The following is a 27283-nucleotide window of genomic DNA, read 5'->3' on the forward strand; positions in this document are numbered from 1 at the left end:
TATATATATATAAGATTCCCTCCCAGTCTTCTCTTCTCCAGACTAAACAGCCCCAGGTCTCTCAGCCTTTCCTCATAAGGCAAGTGTTCCAGCCCCTTAATCATATCGTAGCTCTCTGTTGGACTCTTAGATAAATCCCTGTCCCTCCCTGCATCCAGAACTGGATGCAGTTTTTCTGCAGCCTTGTTTACCTGCTGGCGTTGCCACCTTCCTGTGCTCAGAGACCTGGTTTTACTCCTCTGCTCACCTGCTGTCCTGGTGAGAAATGGCTGTTAACAGGCCTGTCAGATCAAACTGTAAAGAAACTGGACAGAAAACTTCGAAACAGACTTGGAAATGCGTGAATGCTTCCTGGACAGCCATATTAAAGAAAGTTACTCCTCGTTTAGGAGGAGATTCAGCTTGGAGGAGTTTTTGTTTGAGGCTTTTTTTCTTTCGTTTTTTTTAATCTCACACTGCAATTATGAGGTGAGGGGTGTGATAGTGATAGGGGTTGCCAGTTAAAAATACGTCACTCTGCTCGGGTGCCTGCATTAACTGTGGGGTAACAGAAGTTAAGCTTTGCTTAATCAATATTCTGAGGGCAACAGAAAACATCTGACAAAAAGGTTTGGTCCAAATACAGCTGTGACTGTTGCTGACTGTAAAGCTGTGCTTTTTTATATCTTTATGTAAGTTTATGGTGGCTTTTGGTAGGAGAGGAGGTTTTGCAAAAAAGGTGGTCTTTCTTTAGAGTCTGTTCAGGATAGGTTTGTTATAAGGCACCCCTTGTGTTGTGCTAAACAAGGATTTTTTTATAACAATATGCTTCGCCATCACACCTTGATCATCCAGAAAGAAAAGCTGGATATTCTAAATGTAGATACTGCATTTTGTTTCCCTGTTTTAACAATGGAGTTTCAAAAAGGAAAAATAGTGTAAGTAAATATATACGTAGCGTATTTTTTTTTCCTTTCAGTTCGTATCCGTGGGAAAATGCTATGAGAATTGCAAACAGGCTTTTAGAGGGGTATTTTTTCAACTGGTCAGTGTGTGACCCCTGTGTTAACAGTGAGTCACGCTGCAAGTCAAGAGTTCACTGTTTTTTTGTCTTTCCCACTGCAATTAAGTAGCTTCCACGTGCACACCCAAGTAAAATTGGGGAAAACTTTATGGTTGATAAAGAAATCTTGATAATATTGTTGCAGGATCAGTCAGTTGATAGGGTATTCACTGCCAAATACCAAACAATACAGAAATTCAAGAAGGCTTCTAATTGATACAGACAGTCCAGGTACAATGAGCCAGCTGGGCTCACAGAAGGTCAAAGAAATGGGTGAAAGCAAGAGAGAACTTGCCCATTTTAGCTATACGTATAAAATCACATTTTTATGTCCTTAGTACTGCCACTTGTGACGTGTTTTAGGGATGAATTAAAGCTTTAAAGATTATTTATAATTGGATATAGTGGTTCCCCCCTTTTTTCCTGTTTCCTTTTCCTCTTGCCCTTCCCTGCAGTTTCAAGTCTTTCTTTCACCTTACACATCTCCCTGAGTTTTGGCAGTGTGAAGACTCGGACTGGTTAACCTCTGCTTCGTGTCAGTTTTGCTTTCCACTTCTTCTGCTTTAGTTGCAGTGTTTCAGGGCAGCATGTCAGTCCAAAGCTATTTGTATATATTAACAAGCATTTCTGCTAACATTACTGAGACCAAAATTAACATAACTTTATGCTAGATTAGCATTATGCTAAGTAAAGGCAACCCTTTGCCCCATTTTCTTTTTTAAACTCCAGAATCTCTTCTATATCCAAACAACCATATCATGTTACAACACGTGGTTAGGCTTAGTGTTTTTTAGTGGACCTCACAAAATTATACCACTTAATTGCATTTGGACCACCTCTGGCTGCTGTATAACTGTAAGTGTAGAAGCACTGTATTGAAACAAGGTCTGGGTAAAAAATTCTTTGGCTTGGAAAATGTAACCTCAAGCAATGTAAGTAAATCACCAGGCTCATACCTTTATCACTGGACTTGTGTTTTACTTCACAGTGGGAGTCTAACCCAGAAAAGATAGTGGAAAGTGTTATACTAGACAGTATTTTACATATCTAATTCATGTTTTGTTTTTTTTCCCAGCTTTTTAGAAAGAATTGACAGTGTCAGCATGGATGACTACACACCCACAGATCAGGTTAGTGTAACTAATGGGGCAAGGTCTGAACCAAGACACCCATTTGTATGAATTCTATATGTAATTTATTTTAATCCAAGCAGCAGCTGAAATAGGGCATACATACCACATAATGTCAAAATACAATCTAGCAGTTTAAGTAATAGATATTAAAAAGAGGATTTTTGGTGGTGCAGTCTTGTCTTTTACCGTTCTTGTATGTTTGTTGGCGATTCCTGTAATGTCTGTTATTTCTTCTCGAGTTCCACTCAGTGCCCCACAAACAAAGTGAAGGGAACAGAAAACATAAACAAAAAAGTCTAAGGTTTCTTTCACCAGCTTTCACTGCACAGAAGCAGTGTTTTATTTCAATGATGGAAGTGATGAAAACCCAGAGGGAGGCTTCCTGTGTTCATCAGACAGGTCCTTCAGAGGCAGAAGCCAGCAGTGTCAAATTCAGGCGAGAGCACCACCAGTTCTCTGCAGGCATGCAGACACCTTCATTCCAGCATGTCCCCATCTCCTGTGGGCAGAACAGTTTCTCTTTCAGCCTTAATTGCGAGACAGTACACTTTTTTTTTTTTTTTCCCAGATAATTGTGAGGCACTTTGATCAGTGCCAGATCCTGCTCTTGGGCCACAACAGCCCCATGCAATGCTACAGGCTTGGGGAAGAGTGGCTGGAAAGCTGCCTGACAGAAAAAGACCTGAGGTGCTGCTGCATGTGAGCCACCAGTTTGCCCAGGTGGCCAAGAAGGCCAATAGCATCCTGGCTTGTATCAGAAATAGTGTGGCTAGCAGGACTAGGGAAGTGATTATCCCCCTGTACTCAGCATTGGTGAGGCTACACCTTGAATACTGTGTTCAGTCTTGGGCCCCTCACTATGAGAAGGAGATTGAGATGCTGGAATGAGTCCAGAGAAGGGCAACAAAGCTGTTTAAGGGTCTGGAGCTCAAGTCTTTTGAGGAGCAGCTGAGGGAACTAGGGTTGTTTAGTCTTGAGAAGAGTAGGCTGAGGGGAGACCTCATTGCTTTCACCCTTACCCTGAGGTTGTAGTGTTGTGTGGGTTGGTCTCTTCTCCCTAGTAACAACCTACAGGACTAAAAAGGTCTGAAGTTATTCCAAAGGAGGTTTAAATTGAATGTTAGGAAAAATTTATTCACTGAAGGAGCGGTCAAGCGTTGGAACAGGCTGCCCAAGGAAGTGGTGGAGCCAGCATTCCTGGAGGTATTAAAAAAATGTGTAGATGCAGCATATTAAGACATGGTTTAGTTGGCATGGTGGTATTGGATTGACAATTGGATAGAGTGCTCTAATGACAGACACATTCAGGAAGGTTAAGGCTGAAGTGGTGCAGCCTTGAAATAAGAAAGGGCTTCACCATAGTGCACTTCTTTGACTGTCTTCCCTGAGCTCAGGCTGTGTGGTTTCCTTGGGCAGGTTGTCCCTTCAGCAAACTTATTCTGAGGTCATTATTTTTCAGGACTGGTATCCCACTGTGATCTGGTAGTCTCAGCCCAGATTGTGGGCCACAACATGAAGTGCAAGTAGAGGTGGCATAAGAGAATCCCTGCACTGGGTAGTTCAGTCTAACCATCTAAGATGTAGGACAGGTGGATGCCCTTTAAAAAGTACAATTGCCAGATCTCATTGTGCAATCAGGGACTGAAAATCAGAGAAATGAAGAAACCTGCCAGAGATCACACAAGGAAGTATGCAGAGCAAGGCCTGTCTCTTCAGACCTAGCTCAGGTCTATAAAAGCAAGCCTGTCCAATTACTGTGACCATATCCTGAAATAGAAGGCAGTAAAAAGTAGTACGTGTTGTGTTATAAGGTGAAACTTGTATAGTAAACTCAATAGAGGATCAATTCTTAAAGACCTTAAGACATTTTCAGACCAAAGCAGTATCACTGAGATTTACTCCATCTAGACCTGGGGTGCACCAGGCACAGCATTGCCAGCTGGTCAAGGGAGGTGATTGTCCCACTCTGCTCTGCACGGATGCAGCCTCACCTTGAGTACTGTGTGCAGTTTTGGGCACCACAATATAAAAAGGACATCAAGCTATTGGAGAGTGTCCAAAGGAGAGCCATGAGGATGGTGAAGTATCTGGATGGAATGACTTATGAGAAGTGGCTGAGGTCACTTGGATTATTCAGCTTGGAGAAGAGGAGACTGAGGGGTGTCCTCATTGCAGTCTATGGCTTCACCTAGAGGGTAGTTGAGCACTGGAACAAGCTCCCCAGATAAGTGGTCACAGCAGCAAGCCTGTCTGAGTTCAAGAACTGTTTGGATGATGCTCTGAGGCACATGGTGTGATTCTTGGGGTGCCCTACACAGGGACAGGAGTTGGACTGGATGATCCTGATGGGTCCCTTCCAACTCAGCATGTTCTATGATTCTATGACCTCATGGTCTGATTTTAGCATTGATACCACTTGGCTGGAGAGAAAAATCAATGAAGCAAAGCCTCGTTTTTGCTTTAATTATGTATGTTAGTGTTGACCTGTTTGTTCCTGGGAGGCCTTTCTTTACCTGGAGCAGTAATTCATCATCTAGAAACCTTTCCTGATACTTCTTTTGGGAAGAAGTGTCATGTGCCTCAAAAAGATCAGAAGAGGTCTTTGGTATTTGGCAGCTGGAAAACTTTTGCACTAAAGGAATGATTCTCTTTTGCTTTTGGGTTTCCATCCTGTTATGCTATATCAGTTGTCCTCCTGAATTAACTGATAAAAAATAACTACTTCCCTTTTTTTCCCCTTGTCTTCTTTTCTTTTTTTTTTTTTTTCAGCATCCCAAAATAATGACTGTCAGAGAGTGACAGCAAATGACAGTAATATATAAAGTAACTGAAATAATGAAAGAAGTGGCATTCAGCTGAGTTCATGTGGCTGTCAAAGGAGCTGAGGTTTGCCAGCTAGCAGAGTCCTTTAAGCAGTAGATGGTAGTGTAGGGGGAAAAGCCAACCTGTGCTTGGACTCTGCAGTGCCAACTGCCTCCTGCCCTCCCTGCTTCCACAGCCGCTGCGTGGTATGGAGAGCAGCCCTTCCCTTGCCCCAGGAAGGGAGCACTCCCTGTGCAAGCAGCCGTGCCCAGAGGTGGCAGTGGGGGTTCCTCCTCATCAGGCAGCCTGCAGCTTTCTCCAGCCTCCAGTTTTGTTGTGTACCCACTGCCCAAGCAGCATTGCTGGATATTCAAGGTTAAAAATGCTGCTGGTGATGATGATGGCCCACGGTGAGCTAGTTGCCTGAGGTACACATCATAAATTGCTTCTGCCTGCTTCTTCTGAGGATCTAGGAAAATATTAATTTTTTAATTATTAAAAGAATGTTATTTAAGCCATAAGGTATTGCTGGTTTGAAGAATAAGAAAGAAATGCCAGGTTTATGTACAACCTAAATTCTGTTCCCCTGTGCTCTGTAATAGAGCTTTAATTACTCAGTCACCAGCTATTATTTCGATAGGATGCCTGTCTCATTCAGTACAAAAGAGGGCAGAATTAAGGTTACCTAGGCAACTGTAAATCTAGAGTTTTCTAACATTTGAATACTTGACTTTATAACAGGAATAACATATTTTTCTTAGTTTTATGTAACTTCAGAATTCATTATCCACATCACACACAAAGTTATACGACCCTTGTATGAAAGACAGGTTTCCGTATGCACTAAGAAGAACATGCACAGGGTCTCTTGCTTTCCAGGTGTCCACAAGTCACATGTAGAGATGATGTTTGTGTGTATCTACTATGTCAGTATGGACAAATAAATGTTTACCAACAAGTTTGACTGAACTTTAATTAAATTGAACTTCTAAGACTTGGATGGAAAACAGTATTCCATGCTTTTAAAAACAAAATGAGGTTAGGGGGAAAAAACCAAAAAAACAACCCAAACCTTGCTAATCAGCTTCTATATTCTCATTTCCAGGACCTATTAAGATGCAGAGTGTTGACATCAGGGATTTTTGAAACAAGATTTCAAGTAGATAAAGTCAATTTCCAGTAAGTCTGTTAGTAATAATTTGAGTATCATACTGATTTTTAACAGCTGAGTTCAGATGTCTGTGCACATGTATGCTTTGTATAGTTGGTTTAGGGTGGGAGCTGGCTGGGTTTTTTTTATTGGTTTGGTTTTTTAGCTCTCTTTCCATAGGTCTTAGTAAAATTGTCTTAGACTTTGGTATTAGCTACGTGTATTAGTGATGCTCTATTGTGGATTTGTCAGTGGCTGTTTTTACTAGTTCGTTGGTATAAAACTCATAGAATACTTTTGGGGATAAGATCTCACAGAAGTCAGTGGGAATCCTGCCACGAGTCAGACTTTGTACAGTGGGACGAGAAGAGTAAAATGTCTCCCTTCTTGTGGAGGACTGCAAGCTCTGTGTCTGTCATACGCTGTCTCTGTAAAACACCTGCTGCTGGGCTGCCTCCTCTCAGGCTGCCTCCTCTCTTACTTCTTGCCCAGAAAAGTGGCAGCACTGATGGGGCAGAGCTGCCCCTTTGTTCTCCTCCTTACAGAGGTGCCCTCTCCCCACCACTCTTCAAAATATGCCAAAACCTGTCCTTGTTTATAGCACAGGAGGCCCAACCTTATACACCACATGTTTCTGTGGTCTGAAAAGACCAAGACTTGTCCTGGAAAACAGTATATTTCTTATTTTATGGGTTCAGCAGCCTTCTCCTGGCAGAGTGGGGCAGGTGGAGCTGTTCAGCTCTCTGCCATGCAGTGCCAGCATCAACAGAGCTCTCTGCCCTTCAGGCAGTACTTTAGTGCCACTGCCCTTGGGGCTGTCAGGTTTTAAACTGAACCTTTGTGCTGCATGCTTCTTGTGACTTTCCTAGTGCACATAAGTGATATAACATCCTATGGCTTTTTAACAGCATGTTTGATGTAGGTGGCCAGAGGGATGAGAGAAGAAAATGGATCCAATGCTTTAATGGTAAGTAAAAATACTCCACTGTTTGATTTTGTACTTACTCTCTGAGTTCTGAGCAGCTAAGTATTCATATTAACACGTAGTGTGTTACTAATAGAGGAGTCCAATCTTTGGGTATTTTTGGCAGTTTTGGGAGCAAAGGCAGTGTTACCCCGAGGAGCATGTGCTGGGATAACGGAGGTGTTCTTTTCTCTCCCCTTCCTTTTGTGTGCTCTGCCCAGATGTCACGGCTATCATCTTTGTTGTGGCTTGCAGCAGCTACAACATGGTAATAAGGGAAGATAACAACACAAACAGACTACGGGAATCTCTGGACCTTTTCAAAAGCATCTGGAATAACAGGTAGAACATAACCTGCTTTCCCACCCACCCTCCCCAGTTTTGCTGCAGTTCAGCTCCTTACAAAACAGGACTAAAGGGCAGGGGAGACCCTTTCCAGGTCTCACTGTGCTGCTCAGCCAAGGCTGAGAGCATCCTTCAGGTGACATTTCATCTCCTCCTGCCAGGCAGCAGCAGGAGCAGCTGGATGTTGGCTTTGCATCCAACTCACCACCTGGTGCTGCGCTCCCTACCTGCACAGGCAGCCACTCTCCTTAGACCTGTCTCCCAGAGTGCACAGTTCCTCTGCCTTCTGGGATGATATTCCAGACCCAATCTAATTGTAACTGCCATTAAATCACCATTCTGCCACAGCACATGTAAACTGCAGATACGTAACCAAACAGCAATCTCAGTATGTTCCCAGTAGAAAATCAGTAAACACAATACACCAAGTAAGGTAATGAAAATTTTCCAGCACGTACATGTGAGGATGCCCCACACTGTGAGGTGACTGAAGATAAAGTGAGGAAAAACATTGAGTGCAAGTCCCAAAGGCACATTATCACAGGCTAGGTACTAACTGGGGAGGAAGAGAAAATCTTTTAATTCTTCGGGTGTCATACAGGCTGCCCTAGAAGACAGGGTATCTGTGTGGGTGAACTATTAGTTAAGACAGAGCAGTCTGAGGGAAGGCGGCTTTCCAGCCTTTTCCTCTTGCTTCAGCAGAACCAAACAAAGAAGACAAGAACGGCCGGTTTCGGACTTCAATGCTTTTAAGAAATGTCATTATTTTCCCAACTCAATATCAAAAGGATAATTTAGAAAACAATATTTGAAGACTGCTCCCTTCAGCAGTGTCTACTGCAGTTGTTATAAATGTGTTTACAGATTCTTTGAATATACCCACCGGCACAGGTGCAACCCATTCAAAACAGTAATTCAGGTAATTTTTTTTCCTGTTGAAGCATATTCCACACTACTTCACTCTCTGTCCACACAGGGATAGCCAGTACGTTTTCTGTTGAAGTGATCTGTTTTCCTTGAGTAACAAGAAACACTTGGTTTGTTTTTGACAGGTGGTTACGGACCATTTCTATCATTTTGTTCTTGAATAAACAGGACATGCTGGCCGAAAAAGTCTTGGCAGGGAAATCAAAAATCGAAGATTACTTTCCTGAATATGCGCATTACACTGTACCTGAGGATGGTAAGGTTTTTTTCCCCATGCAGGGATGGCACCTGCTGGCATAGCCTAGCCCATAGTTCCTCTCTCTGTCTCTCACACATATAGACAAATTCACAAGCACACCCCATTCCTTAACACATGCTGTTGGTCAGGTAAAGAGCATGAGAGCAGCACATAGTGCAGAGGTGCCCCAGCACAGGCAGCGTTTAAAGGGGCCCTGGCTGCCAGTGTGGTTGGGGGGACAGTGGGGGGCTGGCTCCAGAGCAACCTGCTTTCCCCTGTTCAGAGCAGCCCACAGTCCCAGGAAAGCAAAGCTGCCAGTCATGTCTTTCCCCCCTACCAGATGCTTCTGCCTGGGCCTCTGGCAGTGCTGAACTGTGGTAGAGATTAGTTAGATTTATTTTGTGGCCATTCTGCATCCTCCAACACTGTAAACTTTAGCCTTTGCAAACACTGATGGGAAGCCCAGCAGACCAGCAGGCTAACTTTTAAAAGGGGAAAACCACATCAATAAATACAAAGAGAGCTGTGATGATGGAGCAATTAACATGGGGTTGGTTTCCTAGCATTTCAGGAGGTACAATGATTCCTCCACTGCCAGAACATTCTGCCTAAGTAAACTCTATTATTATGCCAGTTATATACCAGACTGAAGGCTTCCAAATATCTCAGGTCTGTGTCTAGCAAAAGTAATAAAACATGCTATTTCTGGCTGCCAGCCTCTGCCTTACCCAAGTGATGCCCCTGGCACAGTTCTTGGAGCCACCTGTCAGAAAAGGCTTTCCATCTCCACTAACCATCAACAGCAGCCTAAACTATAAAAGTGAAGATGGTAATAAGCTGTTTTCAGCTTTCCATCAGGTCTGAATTCTGAATTTCAGGAGTGTGATGATGAGTTTCAAGTGGCAACAATAAATAAACTGACCTAAAATATGAGTTAATCTGGCACCAGTTTTATAATGCTAAGGCTCTCTGAAGAAATCTTCCGTCACTGTCACCCAAATTTCCCTCTCCCAGACACCACATAGATACAGAGTTTGGGCAAATTTGCAACATTTTTTTATAGTAGGCCAGTTATGAGAATAAAGTAGCTTTTGATGTTTTGATGATCAGGATTTCACAGTGGATATCCAGAGTGATCTGGAATGTTCACACATGAAGCAGCTCTCTATTTTTAACCTGTAGTTGTTAATTTGTTCTTCAGCTGACATTATAGAAGAACAGCAGCACTGAACTCTTGAGATGCTGGTGATAGTGCTGCTGCTCAATGTTTACCCCTAATGCTACAGATAGGAGTAAAAAATTAGTTTCCATGTTCTCATAAATTCTGCCCTTTACCATATTATGTTTATAAGCGGATTATTTGGTATCTTAGATGAGGAGAAATCACACTAAAGAGAAATTAATAGGTTATCTCTCCACTGTATTGTTTTTTACACTTACAGTAAATATAGTTGTTACATGGCCTAGATAGAGATTACTTCACCTGCCAACAAGCAGTTGGCACCCACCAGTGAGTCTCCTGCTCAACAAGAGTTTAATCTAAGGCCCCTTGATGGGCAGTGTATGTAAGTATTCTTCTGATTGGGGGCTTGGAAATAAAATATAAACATGTATTTATATCTATGTCTATATTTGTGTGTATATATATATGTAAAGACCTTTTGATGTTACCTTTTTTTTTAAGTGTAATCTTGAATTTACATTTTTCAAACCCAAACTCCTGCCTGATAAGCTTTATTCAGAGGTGTTGTTCTGCTGCAGAAGCTGAACGGCTCAGCTGCTTTTGCTAGTCATATTTTCTGATAAAAGTAAAATCCTAACTCCCACTTGTTTTATATCTATGTGAACAAACTTGTGTATGTGACTAAGCCTCTTTGTGGTAAGACCAATGATATTGTTTCAACAATTTTAGCAATTTTCAGGTCCCTAAAAGATGTTAAACGCATAAAACCTTATTTCAGATTTTATAGTACCTTTCTATTTTAGAATTGCCTATCAGGAATCTCTCATGAATATTTAATATTCTAACTTAATAAAAGTCCCTCTGTATCAAAGGACTACTTCCTCCTTGTTAAATCTTTTTAGCATGAACAGTAGATGACTGTTTGCTTTTCATGTTTCTGATGTCATTTATTTTTAATTGAACAGCAACACCAGATGCAGGAGAAGACCCCAAAGTCACAAGAGCCAAGTTCTTCATCCGGGATGAGTTTTTAGTGAGTAATTTTGATCTTATGTGTGATTCTATCATAGAAAATACTGGCAGATGGCAGAGTTTATTTAGGGAAAACTGATGGGGTTTTGCAGAAAGCTAGAAGGAGAGGAGAATGCCTGGTAATTCCCTAATTCTCTTCAGCCACCCATCTTGCAGAATCTTCCCCAGTGCTTGCACATTTTCATGCCCATAAAGTCACCTGCCCTGCAAAGTACCACACAGCAAGTAAATGCAAGAGCTGAAAACAGTCAATGTGCCTACCTGTTTGATTCAGTGTACTGTGTGGTTGCTGGCAGCTCTCTCTCTCTCTGCTCAAGCAGGGGATGCCAGGCACTGTTGACTATGCCAATCAGCTAGGTGTTCTGTGCTTGTCTACCTGCAAGATGCTACTGGCTGTTGCCTTGGATGTTTATTCTGTGTATTGGCCCAGTCTATGTATAAGCAAATAGGCTTCTTTTTGGGTGTTTTTTTTAATCCTGCATTGCCCCAGGAGCTTTGGCAGTGGTCAGCTGGCAAGAGGGTATGAACAAAAAAGCAGATTTTGTCCTTAAATAAGATTTCTATTGTGCCAGTTAGGAGATTTGCCTCCCCCTAGGACTGGTGTCATGGCCCTACTTGAGGAATCATAGTTACCTTGCCTGGTTACAGTTACTCTTATAATGAAAATTTTCTCCAAAGCTGGAACTGAAGAGGTGTTGTATTTTGCAGATACAAGCAGGTATCAGGCACATGATCACAGCCCAGTTCTGCTATCAGAAGCAGGGGCTTCAGGCAGTATCACCTTACAGCTTCACTCATATCAAGTTGTTGCCACAGTTCCCATGAGAAGCAAAGCTCTGCCCTCTTTGCGTCTTGCCCTAATGAAGGAAACTGTGTGGGGGCTGTTCAAGAGAACAAATCTAATTATTATTGGAATTAAGATTTTTAAAGTCATTATGCATTTACAAGTATTGGTAGTATTTACAGCTGTTGGTGCAACAAGGAAGAAAGAAGCAATTAACTGGTTTTTAATTTGAGGATTTCCATTCACCACCTTAGCCTTCTGGCTTACGAAGACAAACATCAGAGCACACTGTATTCACACAAGCAGTACCCAAAAAAAAGGCCCACTTAGCATCTCCTCCATAAAAGCAATGTTCATGTGTCTCTCTCCTGGATTTGTGCTTGATTTGTGCTTTGGTTTCTCATAAAGAAACAGAGGGACATAGTCTTTTGAACAGTTGCTTTAAACTTTTGATTGGTTTAAAATTAAAGCAATGAGTTTCTGCTCCCATAAATGGCTTGAATGGCTACATGTGCCCCAGGTGATGGAGGCCATGCATGTGGAGGGGGTGAGGTGGGCAAAGACTGAGTAGAAGCAGTCTCTTCCAGCTCTGTGGGGTCAGGCACAAAAGGGTGAGGTTTTAGAGCAGGGGGGACAAAGGCAACAGGGTAAATAAGCTCAGCATGCAGACTGGGGAGGGGTCTGATGTCTTTAGCCAGCTGCAAAGAAAAAGTGTGTATTTTCTACCCACTGCATACTTGGCTCTGCTTTGTTTCTTTCCAATTCTATTAATTTATGTCCTTTTCTTTGTCCCTTTCCCTAATGTTTTCAGACACAATTCAGAGAAATCTGCTTTTATTAATTTGTAAGCTTTATTGCAATTTTTAAATAATGGTAGTGGGTCTGCATGAGGCATGGGTAAGTGTGAAAATCACCATCATGGCTGAGCACCCCTTAAAACTCTGCCTGGCTGCAGGCACTGGTACTGGGAAATTTAAAGCATATAATTCCAAGAATTTTAGAAGGAGGTTAAGTATAAAGACATTTCCAACAACTACTGTTATATGGTAGTATATGAGTATTAGGAAGGCAAAATACATCAGCTCCTGATTTCAGGACTGGAGTGGGGGCCTGTGGCCTCTGGGGGCTTGGGCAGCCAGCCTGGCTGCTTAGCACCCTTCTTAATGGAGGGAGTGGTGGGTGAGGACTGGCAGGATTTATCATGGAGGAAATTCTTCTTCCTTGGGCTCAGGCACATCCTTTCTACTCCCAAGCAGGGAGCGTGCTGGTGCACTCCTTGTTGAGGCTGCTCCTCTGCCCCGTTTTGGTGTTTTGTACAGTGTTTTGTACACAAGGCTCTCCAGCTGCTGCTGTTTTTTCTTCATACATCCCCAGTGTACAAGTAACCTCTGTTAAAACAGTGGCACATCCTCTCTGGTTCATGCTGGTTTTTAAGAAATCTGAATTGGGGAGGGGAAGGAGCTGCTGCTCAGATGCACAGACGAGACTCCCTCAAATCATGCATTGGCTTCTCACTGGAAGCTGTTACCCTGACCCCAAAGTATAGGGACACTGGTGTTAAATATTCCCATGTGTGTTACGGGAAAGTAAATATTCTTTCATTGCTGTCCCAGGGGATGGGTTTTTTCCCTCCTCTGAGCTGATGCTTAGTAACACACTGTTATTCAAAATGAGTTGTGAGTAGGGGTGAAAAAATTGCATTTCTCTTAGAATGTGAGAATTACAGATTTAAAAAAAAAAAGGCGCCACACCCCAGACCCTAACATTCTGAAAATACATCTTTTGACAGGCTTTGTATGTAACCAGATGTCAGCAGAACATTGTAGGCCACTTGCTAGTATAGGCATTAGTGGACTCAGTGCAAAACAACCACCAGTGAACACTTGGGCTAAAGAACACCTATTTCACCAAAACACAAGAAAAAGATTGACAGCCTCAGGGACATGGTGTGAACGTTGTCGTTGTCCTGTTCTGGGACAGGAGTTGGACTTGGTGATCTAGGCTGTCCGAGGAGGTGGTTGAGCCACCATCCCTGGAGCCAAAGAAGACAGATGTGGTGTCAGGGGACAGGGTTTAGTGGTGGATGCTGCAGAGTTAGGGTAGTGGTTAGACTCGATCTTGAAGCTCTTTTCCAACCAGAAAGACACTGTGATACTGTTGGGTTGGGAGGTGCTGTGCTCCCTCTGCTTGCATCTGGGTGGCACTGAAGGCCTTGTCCCTCACTGACTGTTGCTAACATGTGACATTTAGTCCTAGGAAGAGCAAGTCAGAGCCTGATGCCCCTCCCGCATCCTTGCAGTGCTCAGCTGCAGGGGGCAGACCACAAAGAAACTTTGATGCCCTTGGCACCGCCTGCTGAGGCTGTGCTGCTCGAAGGGAGCACTCTGGAAGGGATGAGGGCAAGGTGGAAATAGCAGCTGGAGGCTGCAGGGATAGATGTAGGTCTCAAACAGGGCAGAGCAAAAGAGCCACAAGCCCCTGCAACAGGCCAGGGCTGAACTCCTCCTCCAGAGCTTGCAAGTGAAGAACAAACAAGTGCAGCAGCAGCTGTAAGGCAGGCTGGGCCATCTTTTGGGGGACCTTTTTTTTTTTTTTTTAATCCATTTAAGAACGAAGTAATATTTAGTAACTGTCCCCTTGCTGCATCTGAGCGGCAGCATTACAGCGTTATACCACTGTCACATAGAACAGATCTGCAGGGAAAAAAAAAAAAAAAAAAAGATCTAAAGCAACTACTGTATCAAAAAATAGAAACACTATTGCCATTTTTTTGCTATTTTAAAATATTTTACTCCTATCTTGAATGGCCATGCTCTGCTGTCCTTTCAGCCCTTGGGTTCCTAAGGGTCTTATTTCCTCCAGACAACAAAGATCTTCCCAAACCCTTCTGGGAGATAGTGCAGGTAGACAAATACAATTTGCATTTTAATTGAGTTTCAGCATCCTGCCACCATTGCAAGTAATTTGTAAAACTGTTGTTTGTTTGTTTCATTATTGTTTACTGTATTTCATGCTTAAAATATGGTCTGAACAACTTAGCTATCGAGTATGTTTTTGAATTAATGTTTTTCACAAGAGCAAGCCTTGAACTAGGTATTGAGGTTAGGTTAGTAAGAAAATAGTTTTGAGTCTACGTGTGGAACACCCCCTGTTTAGTTAAGTGTTTAATATATAACATTACCTAAGTTACCTGCAATTTCTTGTTCATGTCATTATGTACATTTTGGCTTATAAATGTCTATAGTCTTGTATATCTGTAGCTGCGGATACATAAAAGGTCAATTCGACATATAAAATCACTGTATTAAAATCATACAGTCTAGCCAGAGAGTGAGAAAATACTGTATTTTATTGTTAGCCAGTAAATAAAATTCAGAAATACAACAAAATTCAGAAAATATTTATACAAATTATTATCCCAAGAACTGGCTTTCATGACATTCCATTTGGATTCAAGATAATCTAGAATGGATTTCTATTTATCAGTCCTATAGTAATATGGAACAAAATTAAGCTTTAAAAAAATTTTAAGATCCCAGAGAATTTTAGCAAGATAACCATGGGTGAAGTGATGCTGAAGCTTAACTTAGCAACCTAAAAGGTGGTGCAGCGATAATTTAACTCTCTGTGGTCTGATGTTTGCAGGATTTGTGCATGTTTTGTTATTCTATGGGAACTTGACCACTCTAGTGATAATTCCACCATGTTCTGGTCTCACTAATGATACCAAGTCTTCAGCCAGGTTAAGGGGTGCTCTAAATGAAGGTAACTTCAGGGCCCTTCAGTTTCAAGATGCAGAAGCAGTTGGGTGTTGCTCTTTGCTGCTGCTACCTTCACACCTGGGAGGTTTCAGGTTTTGTGAAGCTGATAAAAAAAATACAAGAGTTCAAAAATTTGCCACAGGATGGCACAAAAAAAAGAGCAGAGATGATGATCCCCGTGATCAGCAGCTCAGCTGAGCTGCACAGTGATGTGCAAAGACCTGCTCATGCAAATGATGATGGCATCAGTGGCACTCACAAAGTAACAAAATACTGACCTCGTAACAGTATCTATAACCTTTGTTAATCTTCATTTCAAATCTGTGATTCATATATGACCACAGATCTTCCTTCTTTTTCATTGATTTTAATGCTCTAGATGGAGAACTTCCCAGGTTTCTTGGTACCCTGTAAGTCTATAGCTGTGAACCTTCTCGAGGCACAGCACCTGACCCTTTTTCCCATCTCCCCTCCCCTGTTTCCACAGAGGATAAGTACAGCGAGCGGAGATGGCAGGCACTACTGCTACCCACACTTTACGTGTGCAGTGGACACAGAAAACATCCGCAGAGTGTTCAACGACTGTCGGGACATCATTCAAAGGATGCATCTCCGCCAGTACGAACTCTTGTGAGGGGGATCACCGTGGAACCTGTGGTTTTAAATTCTTTGCTCCTTACTCTTTCTCTTGATACTACCCCACACAGGGTGGAAGAATATATTATAGAAATGTCAGCCTCCTCACCTTGTTTACTTTAATTATTTAACCTTAAAGCTGATTTGAAGCAAATTTGGGTTGTTTTTTTGTTTTTCCTTCATGCTTTTTGGGACTATTTTTGTGCTTTATTTTGACATGCCACTTCTTCATCATTCCACTAAGCCCTTTGGCTACCTCTGTATCCTTAGGTTTGGGGTTGTTTTTTTTTAAACTGAACATGACCTGCTACTTATTTTTCCAGCAGGTTAACATCAGTTCAAAATGGTATGTCAGCGGGATTACACTAAAGTCGTACCTATCCCTCTGTGTGGGTTTCCTTTTCAACATGACATTGAAGAGTACTTGATGGGTGAAAAAAAAAGATTAATGCACTTTGTATCAGGTTATTAAATACTGTTGAGGAAGTAGACACACAATGTAGCAGCACCACAATATTTATTACTCTGTCACAGTTTTTAGCATTTCTGAGTTGCAGGTCAACTGATAAAGTGACCTCCTCTTTTAAGCCGTTACTGGCATAGGAAGTAGAGTAGATAATGAGAGGAACAGTGAAGACAAAGCAATTTTTCTGGGGTTTTGGAGCTAAGTGTCTCTGCACACCTCAGGCCTTTGAATCACAGCTACTTTTCAGCCTGTTGCATCTAGGCAGAAAATTTACCACCCTCACTTACGTTATTTGTGCTGTCCACAAATGATCCTTTTAGTTCAGATCATTCTTGGACAACAGTCCTCTCCCTATATATATTTTTTTGTTTTTTTGTTTTACTGCTGGTTTATTATATTGTACAGACTGTAAAATGTAATATTATTTTGTACAACTTTATTGAAGAAAAATACTTGTAGAAGATCTTTGTGCCTTGATTATGGCTGTACCTGTAAAATGAGCTAAGATGTAAGTATGTTTTTGATTGCGCTGTACAGCTTGATGTCAACCTTACCTGCAGCAGTGACTGGAGGTAAGAACTTTATCTGTAGAGTTTAGGGATTTTTTTCTGGTTTATATAAAAATGCTCTTTAGTATAAAAAATATAAATTATGCAAATTAACCACTTACCTTTCCAAGTAAGGTATTACAGTCACCGGATGTTGCAGCAAACATGCCTTTCTCTTTTGAAGTCTCAGCTTTAAAACATTGGAATTCATTCAAGTGTCCAAATTGCAACCTGGTGTTGTTTTAATGGGAACCAAGGAATTTATTATTTTATTTTATTTTTTCCTTTATATTTAGAAAAAGATGTTTGGTAATTCTTTGGTCATTCATAGAACTTCACAATTGTACAGACCGATTGTGAATGTGTAAAGCACCATTATCTAGAGCTCTTCAATCTTTGTACCAACAGCGGCTTTCATTGTGCAAGTAAATAGCAAGAAAGAAGAAAAAAAAAAACACAAACAAAAAAAAAAACCACAAAAAAAGGTGTATAAACCCTTGTGTCTGGCCTAAGAGAATTACAAGATGACATTTTTATTTCTCTTTTAATAAAGAGACACATTAGAAAATGGTTTTATTTTAAATATTGTAGAATCAAAATGTGTGAATATTTCTCAAACTTGAATAATTTATGCAAATGACATTCTCAAAACAAGTTGTGGTACAGTACAATATATAAAAAGCAAGAATTGCTGTAGCAATAAGGCATGTCCTTTTTAGTAACTATAACACTGCTTTATATTTTATACATAGGTGTTTTATGTCTGTGACTATATACTTTTCCTGTGTCCAAGATAACCTGTACAAATGTCTAAAATTACAGTTGCAATAACAGAAACCTAGAGAAGTGTTAGACTATATTACTTTACAGAGTGTTTTACCACACTTCAGACCATTTCCCCCACTTCATTTTAAATTTAGGGAGAGATTAAGAGCTAACACACCTTGGCATACAGATCAGCAGGTTTGATTAACTTTTTACTATAAGTATCGTTATTAGTTCTAAGCCCCAGTGAGTCATCTTTTTAAATTCAGAATACAAATTGAGAACTTGTTCCTATTTGATTGTAAACAATCCTATTTTAGATACTATAATATGACCATTTTCTCTTCCCAGGCATGTGTAGACTTAGGTATCTGTATGGTCAATTTAGCCATCAGATATTTCCCAGAAAGTGAAATGCTGGGTGGAATAAGGTAGTAATGAAAAAAATTCCCAAATGCAAAGACTCTCTCACTTCCCCTGCCAAAGCAAGTAACAGAGCAAATAACAAAAGCTAGTCTTTCGTTTATAAACAACCCCCAGCCCAGGAGTTCAGGTCAGAGCTCCCAGGCTCTGCAGGAATGTCAGCAAGAAATCTGGTCCTGGTATGAAACACTCCCTCTGGTTTTTCTGGGGCAGGTGGGGAGAAGCAGTAGGTTTGTCACCTCTTCCCTCACAGGCAGCGCGAGAAGGTGCTGAACACAGATTTTACCTTCTCCCTGTTGGCATCTTGGTGGGGACCAGTGGCCCAGCAGGGCAGTAAGTTAACAGAGCTTGGTGGCCCTGCAGGGATCCAACACAAAGCGTATTCCTATCCCTGTCTGTCCCTAGAATGAGGGCCAAGGCATAGGATAATGTTACTGCAGCTGTATTTGACCTTCCTTCTTGCAGAAGATCAGCAACTGGAGGGCCCCTCACCACACAGATCTCTGGGATGCAATAGGGCCCTCATTTTTTTTAAGCTCATCATAGCACATCTTTTAAAAAGAACAACAGCTTGAGGTGTCACCCTAATTGGTTTTTTTTTAAGCAGGTTTCAAGTGTGTATCAGCAAACTGGATCCAGAAGCTTCTTCCCATTGTTGTCTGGAAGATAACTGCAAATTGTAGTCAGCTAACAATGTAATGTATCAGGAACTGGAAGCTTTCTTGTCCCAAACCACAACCCTTTAACATAGGACATGCTAACAAGGTTACAGAACTCTGCATCTCTCAGTGCGGATGTATCTAGTTTCTGCCTGACCCTGACAAACAGACATCTGATGTGAGAAGGGCCATGCAGCAATAAAAACAGAGAAACCTTTCCAGTTTGCAGGACTGAGCCTCCACCAGGGTAAGACACTAGTGCAGATGAGTGATGAGGCTATATGATTTACATAATGTACAGTTACACTTTTAATATACATATTTGATACAAAAATATAGCAGGAAAAGGACTCATTTGATTGTAGAATACAGTATTTTTGTACAGCATGAACCGTTCATTTCATTTAATTATTTATCCTGTAGTAGTCATATCAGCTGTATAGGACTTCTATGGTATGTGTAAATGCAACCTGCCTTCAGACTAGCAATCAAATTAGGTCATTTGCTGGCATGAATATAGTCTGATGTTTGACTGTTCTCAGCTTTGGTATTTCAGTGACTGAATGCAGATGTCTGGCTCTTCATACTGCTTTATGCTTATTGATTAAATGCTGAGCAAAATAAAATGGTGGAGTGAGAAGCTGAAAATGAGCTAGTATCAGGATTACAAGCAGAGCACCTGCTGCACAGTATATAGTAAAGACTCTGCTCTCATATGGAAGGAAGCATTTCTGGAGGGAGAAGTCAGTTGGTGTTATGCTGCCCTGGAAAAGAAATGAAGACTGTCACTTTGCTGTTACAGTTGGTTTTGAATCAGGAGTAAACACTACAACTGTCAGAGCTCCAGATTCTAACCTCTGTCTTGGGTGGCAATGGTTGGGGCCAGTTTCCTAGTACCAGTGCCTTCTCCAGGGGGCTGAAGAGTCCATACCTTTTGGTGCTGGACACTAACTGGAATATACATCAGGCCAACATTAGCCCAGAGGCCAATCTTCTCTATCTATATTCCATCTAGCACAGAGAGCTGGGTTCCTCATCTGATCTGCCTTCAAGAGAAGCCTTTACTTTAGCTGCTGTAAATCCACCTGGAAGGAGCCTTCCCAGGCTAAAGTTAGGGTTGATGAATGTGCCCCTTCCTCCCCCCACACCTTCCTCCTACCCAGTACATGCTGCAAAAAGCACGTTGGCTAATCCAAATACCAAACAAAGAACTTCATTGGGTTTTTGGCTTGACTTCACAGTTCAAATTAAAGTTTGTACCAGGCTGAGGAGGAGTTACAGCAGTCCTGACAGTGATGCCACTCTAATTAGCCAAGCTCTTGTGTTGCAGTGAAGATGCACTGCCTGGCATGTGCGGAGAGCATGTGTAGTTTGAAGGCAGCTACTCTCAGGAATATGATATAAACAGAACTACTTTCAACAAAAAATAGTAACAGTAATAGTTGCATTAAGTTATTTTAAAAGTTGGGGGTTATCAGTGTATTAAGCAGCCTAAACTCAACAGCAGTAAAAATACATGAAAGATTTGTCCCCCAGGTCACAGACTTCTCCATAAACAGATTGTAGTTTTTGCTTCTTACTCCAAGTTTCTAGAAGTTCTGTTTTATTTCTGAACTGGGGAATGAACTGATGTACCTCTAAGGCTCTACTGAGCACTGGAACTGCATGTGAGAGCATAACCAACACCATGCTGTATAAAATGTGGATTGGGCAGACTGGTGGCATGGGACAAACGTTTTCACTTTGTGAAGTGGTTAACGCACAAGTTTAAAAACCACCATCACCAGGCAAGAGAGTCTGAGGTGGATATGGTCTTGTTTTCCTAGCCTGTAAATTAAGAAAGCCAAACTAGTCTTTCTACTGGTTCGGTGCACAATACTGATTACAAGTCACTAGTTTACAATGCACCCCTTTGTAAGAAAATGTTAAGACGCTTGTACCCAGACACTAGTTAGATCTTTAAGAGCATTGCTTTGTACTGCAGGGAACACGTGGCTCCCACAGATGTACTTCATAAAGTGCATGCAGTGAACTGAGGGGGTTGGGTGGGTAGGCCATTGGTTTTTATTTTTTGTTTTTACAGGTAGAATCAGTTTTAAAATGCAGCTGACTGCCATGTTGATTTATTTATGAAAGTTATCTGACAAAAATTAAAAAAAAAAAAGAGGAAAAAAAATTAAAACTTACCATGATGAAACTAGGGTTGTTTCTGTTCCTCCAACTGAACGATGGGACGCTGATTTCTGGGCTTTTCCCCGCGTGCAGCACTTCACAAGCACTGTGTGTGTGCCCACTGAGAATCAGGCGGGGGTGGAACCACCATATCAGCTACAAGATGGTAAAGCACAAAAATTAAGTCATAACTAAAAAGAAATTGAGCCTAAGACCCTTTTTGTTTTTCTTCTGACAGAATGAAATTCTGGGAGTTTTCATATTCTCGCAAAGTGTTTTGTGTCAACTTCTGTTACCCAATAAGACAGGTTTTGATACTGTGATATTAATCATACCCATTTGGCCCTCATCCTGAAAGCTGAATTTTTTTTTGCTATACAGATGATAAAAACAAAGGCCATAGCATGCTGGTGACATCTCAAATAGAAGAATCTTGGATTTAGTAAAGCAATGCTGGTTTCTTGTCCAAGGGAGAAACTTGTTCTGCCAATCTCAATTGAAGACATTTATGAACATGGAAACAAATACTGCCCAGTAGATTTTGTGGGAATAGTTTTCTTGTAGCTACTACTTCAGCAAAAGCAGTGCTTTCAAAGTATTGGGAAACAGTGGCTTTCTACTACATTTGTCAATAACCTACACAATACATAAGGTAGAAAATGTGAAACAGGAGGTAACAGCATTGCAGTGAACTTAAGAGCACTGGGACTCATGGTCTGAACCTAGCCCAGCAGAATCAAGGCCATGATGGGGATGATCTTCAGAGAAGCAGCTCTAACAAGCAGCCTCTCAAAGGCCTCATTAAAGCAGAAGCAGCTGCGCTCTGTTTGTCTCCACCAACATCCTTTCCAAAAATTTTTAATCTATATATAGCTACACTTATACCCCCCCTCTCACCCACCCACCCACCCACCTATAGTCAAGTTCCTAATATAGCAAACCTTTTGTGATGCTTCCTGAGACAGTACATCATACTTTTCTTTAAATGGGATGTTCTTCTGCTCTGGAGGAGCAGAATCTTCTCCGCTGCATTCAGCATCGCTTTTCCGATAGAGAGGGTAATGCTGGGAGAGGAGACAGCAAGGATCCCTTGTTAATGATCCAGCCTTTCTGAAACAGTAACAAATGCACTAAAAACATCAACATGTTGCCTCACCCCACCTCTAACACACCTGTAAAAGGATGGGTTCTGAAGCTGGAAGCTTTTCCACACCACTGCATCTTTTGTTGGAATGATTCGGTTTCTGTGAATAAAATCAATCCATACTTACTGTCTTCACCTATGGGCACCATAGGGGTGGGGAAGGGAATTAAACAATATTCAGGTTTTATGGGGCTGGGGGGTTTTTTGTTGGTTTGGGTTGGGTTTTCTTTGCAAAAAGCAGTATCAGTTCAGAGTACGGTGTTTAAATACTGTCCACTGTGTAAACAAAATTTTAAGAGCCTCTGCTGTGGATGGATGGAGAAATGCCTTCATTTCCCTCTCTGCACATGCTGGAAATACAGCTGCACTCTTCCTGAACACAGTAAGCAACTGCAGAATTTCACTGCAGAAACAAGGCAAAAGAGATTTAGGGCAGCCCAGAAGAGACAGCAGTTAAGAGTCTAGCAATTTTTCCACTGGGAGCTGGTTTCCTGATTGACTGCCAGCCCAGTCAATCATGCTGCCTACCCTGAGTCCAGTCAGTCTATGAAAAAAAGAGGAACGAAACACAAGCAGCAATTGGATTTGATGAAAAAATACTACAATTAAGACAATACTAGGCTATCAAGATAGGACTCCAATAAAAACAGAAAACTAAAAGAACAGGCTAGCTTGAAGGATATAAAGCACAACAGTAAGCATACATATAAAGGCAGGGATTATTACTATCTGAAGTCAAAAGGAGGGTAACAGAATTGCAATTCCTTGGAACAGAGGAAATGACACCCTCTGTTGGCAGCACTGACAAGGAAGTTAACACCACTAACACACAGACACAGTTCATAGTTAAGTAAAAGTGATAAAGAGGCAAATGAGGAGAAGAAAGATTTGCTAACAAGTTGCAGTGTGAATTGGAAGCAGATTTTTTTCAGCAGAGCATTAGTTACAGCCCGACTATCGCTGCCGTGCCAGTATTCCCACTGCAGCAGCCAAATGCCTATAATCAGATCTTTACTAAACCCTTACCTGCTGGGAGCAATTCAGTTTGTGAGAGAGAGCCACAAGCTTGGCTTCTGAGGAGCTGCAGACAGCACAGCCATCACCCTCCATGGCCACGCTGTTCACCACGACAAAGCTGGAAATTGCCAGGGAGCAGGCAAAGATTAAAAAAAAAAGTGGGGAGGACGGGAGAGCATTTGCTCTTCATGCACATCTGGGATAAACTTTTTTTTTACAAAATGCAACTGTTTCAAAGTTGGACACAGCTCAACAAAACAGCAGAATGTAACCGCTTCCACACTCAGGTGCTGTAAATCCTCCTTTGAGTATCCACACTGTAACTGTTTCGTAACCTGGCAGGCTGCTTTGTAATGAGTTGCTCACTAGGTTGCACACTCTACTCTTAGGTTATGTTTCATGTTTACACTTCAAGATATTTTATTTTTTTTTACATTATAACATACTGAAGAGGTATTCCAGTGGAATGTTTTAAGGCATCATTTTAGACATTTGATTTCTTCAGAACAAGTGAAAAGCAAAATGGCACTGCATGTGGCTGCCTACCCTGAACCAACCTGGTTTCACACTTTGTGGACTCTCACACAGAAAACAGAATTTTATTTGTAATAGAAGATTTCCCTGTAGATCTCAAATCGGCTTTGAACTTCTGCCACAAGATTCATACCTTGTTTAGTCACTTAGTCAGGAAGCAAGAGATGCATTCCCAGTTCAATTCAGTATTTTTTTTTACAGGCATAAATGATCTGAATGTCTCCACTTAAGAGAGAAACGGGTCAAAACAAGAACAAAAAAATAATTATCTTTTATCAAATCGAGCTGCTTTTATACCATAGATTTGTTACAAAATAGTTTATCTGGGAACATTTTCTTAATAATGCAGCTTGTTTTGGTTAATGAACATGATACTAGACATACAGGCTGAAGCTGCATGCAAGAATTGTGCTGTGCTGTTTTATCAAAGGGGATGTGGAGATATCCTTAATAACTGTTTTAAAACAGATGAAACACATACCTGGAGGACCACACATTTGCATGATAAAAAATAGCATTACACTGAACATTGATGAAGCTGATGTATCTTCCTAAAAAAGGCACATAACTTCTAGACCTGTTCAGAATATTTTAATGTTTGCTTAATTAAGGGAATCAATGTTAATCTGTGCATTTTGAAATGTACATTTGCATGAGTTCCTGACATGCCAAATGCAAGGTGGCAATAGGTCCTCCCCTCATGTGCCTGAGGTTTAAAGACAAACGCCTTTCTACACACCCACTGTCGCTCTCCCTCATCAGGTTCCTGCGTGCTTTCTCCAAGTGACAACCAGGGCACACGGCAGAGGACTGCAGCCACAGACACACAACCAGGAGAACAAGCTCTTGAACAAGGTCTGCTCTAAGGCAAACCAGATTCTGCGTTATTACTCCACCCTGTGGAAAAACTGTGGACAAGCAACTGCCGTGTTCCCAAACTCCTCAAACAAGAGTTAAGCTCTGCAGACTACAGATGTTATTAAAATTCATGAAACTCTTAACTTGTAAGCACAGAGGAGGTTTGTTTGCATTTCTTTACTGAATCCTATTCTTCTGTTCTGTTTACAGCCATGGGTCATTACCAGCTGCAAGGAAGTAAAACAGCAAACCAGAGAATTTGATTCTCGCTCCACAGTACTTTTCCATTCAAAAGGAAATCGTTACAATTTACCTAGCTCTAAGCACAGCTTCCAGTCCATATCAAACGACAAGCTGTACAATGTGTTTCCTGTTTAGCATAAGTTGATACAAAGTAAAAAAAAAAAAAAAGCTCTAAGCATTCAGCATTCCCATATTATTTCATTAGAAATTCCAGTTCTCAGTTCTCAGCACTCTGCTCGCTCAGTAATCACTACTTTATATATTGGGGTGGGAAATATATATACTCACTTTATTCCTCTTCGAGTTATTAGCTTTCCTGAAGTAAAGTTGAAAACCTTCTCAAACCGATTTACCTTGTAAGCAGTCATCCTGTGTCACAGAGAAAAATACAGCTGAGGTGAGAAACTGGCACTGTAAATCATGTGACACAGTTGCTTGACAGTCTGCAGACCATTCGTGCAGCTCACTGCTCCATTATCCGGAGCACAGACTCACTGGCACTGCACTCCTTCCAGTGACAAGACTTACTCATAATGAAATCCAATGTCATGATTCCCAACAATCACCACCAGCTCAGTAGAAACTGGATATTTAAACATCTTCTGAAATCTCCTGACATCATCTGCCCATGCCTGCATGAAAAAAATAAAGGGAGAAATGAAGGCTGTTCAACAGTATTGAAGGGGGCCACCAGTATAGAATACAAAAGCACACACTCAGTGAAATGTTTACATTTTATAGGTATGTTATGACAGGGGGAGTGCCAAGATGCTACCAAAACCAAAAGATAATCACACTTCAACTCCTAGCTAAAACACCAGAAATTCTACCAGTAGGACAACTACAGTAGTATCAAACAAAGCCTTGCATACCTAGTCTGCTTTCTTCTGCCATGCATTTCCTTCAAGAAATCCTCACTTTTTTTAGTAAGGGAGCTGTTGATGTCATACCTGAGGTAAGCTCCATTTTCCTTCATCAAAGACATCTCCCAGAATAAAAACAATATCTGGCTGCAGTAACCATAAGGCAGTTTGGAAAGATCTCTCCATTTGCCATTCCCTGAAAGGAAAATGCATACCCAGCCATCACTGCCTGACTTCTGGATCTTCAACTCTGAAAACACAAACACAGCCTGGCAGGCACAGGAAGATGGCACCTATACACTGAAGCACAACTATGAAATTCAAATTAAATACTCAGAAATCAGGTATAAGCACAGTAGATGCATCTTACCTGGTGGGTATTTATACATCAATACAATCATGACCAACTCTGTCAAGAAGTAATACCAGGGGTTTGTTGTGTTTTTTTTTCATTAAACAGCAATTAATTAGAACAGTGAATAATCATTCACTGCACATTTTACTATGCTATTGTTTCTGCAGAAAAACTTGTAATGTTCATTTCGTGGTAGAATTCATACTTCCAGAATTTTGCTTCTTTTCGGGGTTTGTTTTTCTGGGGGTTTTTTTGGACTAACAGAAACAACATGGCTTCGTAGCCACAAGATTGGATTATCTTTGTGTTTAAATGTGATTTATTATCTAGGGCAGATCCAGACAGGCAAATCAGAGGCAGTATACACACTTCTTACAATTACAATATTGGTTTTAAACATCTGAGGGTGGTGAGACACAGGGAAGTTGTCAAAGCCCCATCCCTGGAAGTGTTCAAGGGCAGGTTGGATGGGGCTGTGGCAACCTGATATAGTGGGAGATGTCCCTGCCCGTGGCAAGGGGGGTTGGAACTAGATGATCTTTAAGGTCCCTTCCAACTCAAACCATTCTATGATTCTGTGATGTTTCATTAGCTAATACTAATGACTCTAAAACCAGGATAGAGATTATCCAAAAAATGAATTGTTACCTTCTTAGTTTATCCAGCCAATGTCCTTTGATTTCACCAAGTAGGTGAGTATCAGCTAAAATCATGGCCTTTAGGACTGAAGTTGAAGTCTCTTTTTCATCCATGTGAGCTCCACCTTTCACTTCTGGCCATTGACATTGAAAAATTACCACATAATAAATTAAAAATTCACAAAATACTAACACTGAGCTTTCAAAACATACAAGTTTCAGCAGAAAAAAAAAAACAGAGCCTCTTTTTCAAAGGAAGGCTCTTCACAGTGGTCAAGCTAGAACTCAGCATTGCAGCATCAGCATAAGTCTCTTTTCCCGTGGTTCAGTTCTGTCTCAGGTTAAGGTGGTGGGGGCTGGTCAAAGGGCCACATTGGGCTTCTTAACAGTACAAAAATCCCTGCAGAGAAAACACAAAATTAAATATTCATTAATCCAACATTCTCTTTTAAGATCTACCAGGTAAGGCCTATAGTGTTAATTTCTTGTCACCCTGAAAGATTTGGAAATATGTAACTGATCTAAAAAACAAAGATGGTCTTTTCCTTCAGCTACACTTCTATAACCCACACAGGCAGCCGTGCTGCTGAGCCTAGAATGG

General features: G+C 41.3%; 2 protein-coding genes across 2 annotated transcripts in view; one reads left to right on the forward strand and one right to left on the reverse strand.

Annotated features, from left to right (window-relative positions):
• The window catches only part of GNAL (guanine nucleotide binding protein (G protein), alpha activating activity polypeptide, olfactory type), a 135509-nt gene extending 119408 nt beyond the window's left edge, over positions 1–16101 (forward strand). The window contains exons 6-12 of the mRNA XM_010006874.1: positions 2118–2172; positions 6083–6156; positions 7036–7094; positions 7313–7433; positions 8489–8619; positions 10750–10817; positions 15849–16101. Of these exons, the coding sequence (XP_010005176.1) occupies positions 2118–2172; positions 6083–6156; positions 7036–7094; positions 7313–7433; positions 8489–8619; positions 10750–10817; positions 15849–15995 (655 nt within the window). The 3' untranslated portion in view covers positions 15996–16101. The remainder of the gene's footprint in view (positions 1–2117; positions 2173–6082; positions 6157–7035; positions 7095–7312; positions 7434–8488; positions 8620–10749; positions 10818–15848) is intronic.
• A 3042-nt stretch (positions 16102–19143) lies between these two features.
• MPPE1 (metallophosphoesterase 1) lies at positions 19144–26974 on the reverse strand. The gene is given in 10 exon segments (XM_010006873.1): positions 19144–19622; positions 21046–21186; positions 21972–22094; positions 22203–22274; positions 23201–23309; positions 25115–25195; positions 25355–25458; positions 25777–25885; positions 26693–26913; positions 26915–26974. Coding segments are annotated over 10 exon segments (1203 nt in total). The 3' UTR covers positions 19144–19439.
• Between the last annotated feature and the right edge of the window lie 309 nt (positions 26975–27283).

Source organism: Chaetura pelagica, unplaced genomic scaffold, assembly GCF_000747805.2.
Source record: "Chaetura pelagica isolate M959 unplaced genomic scaffold, ChaPel_1.0 scaffold109, whole genome shotgun sequence".
Classification (NCBI taxonomy): Eukaryota; Metazoa; Chordata; class Aves; order Apodiformes; family Apodidae; genus Chaetura; species Chaetura pelagica.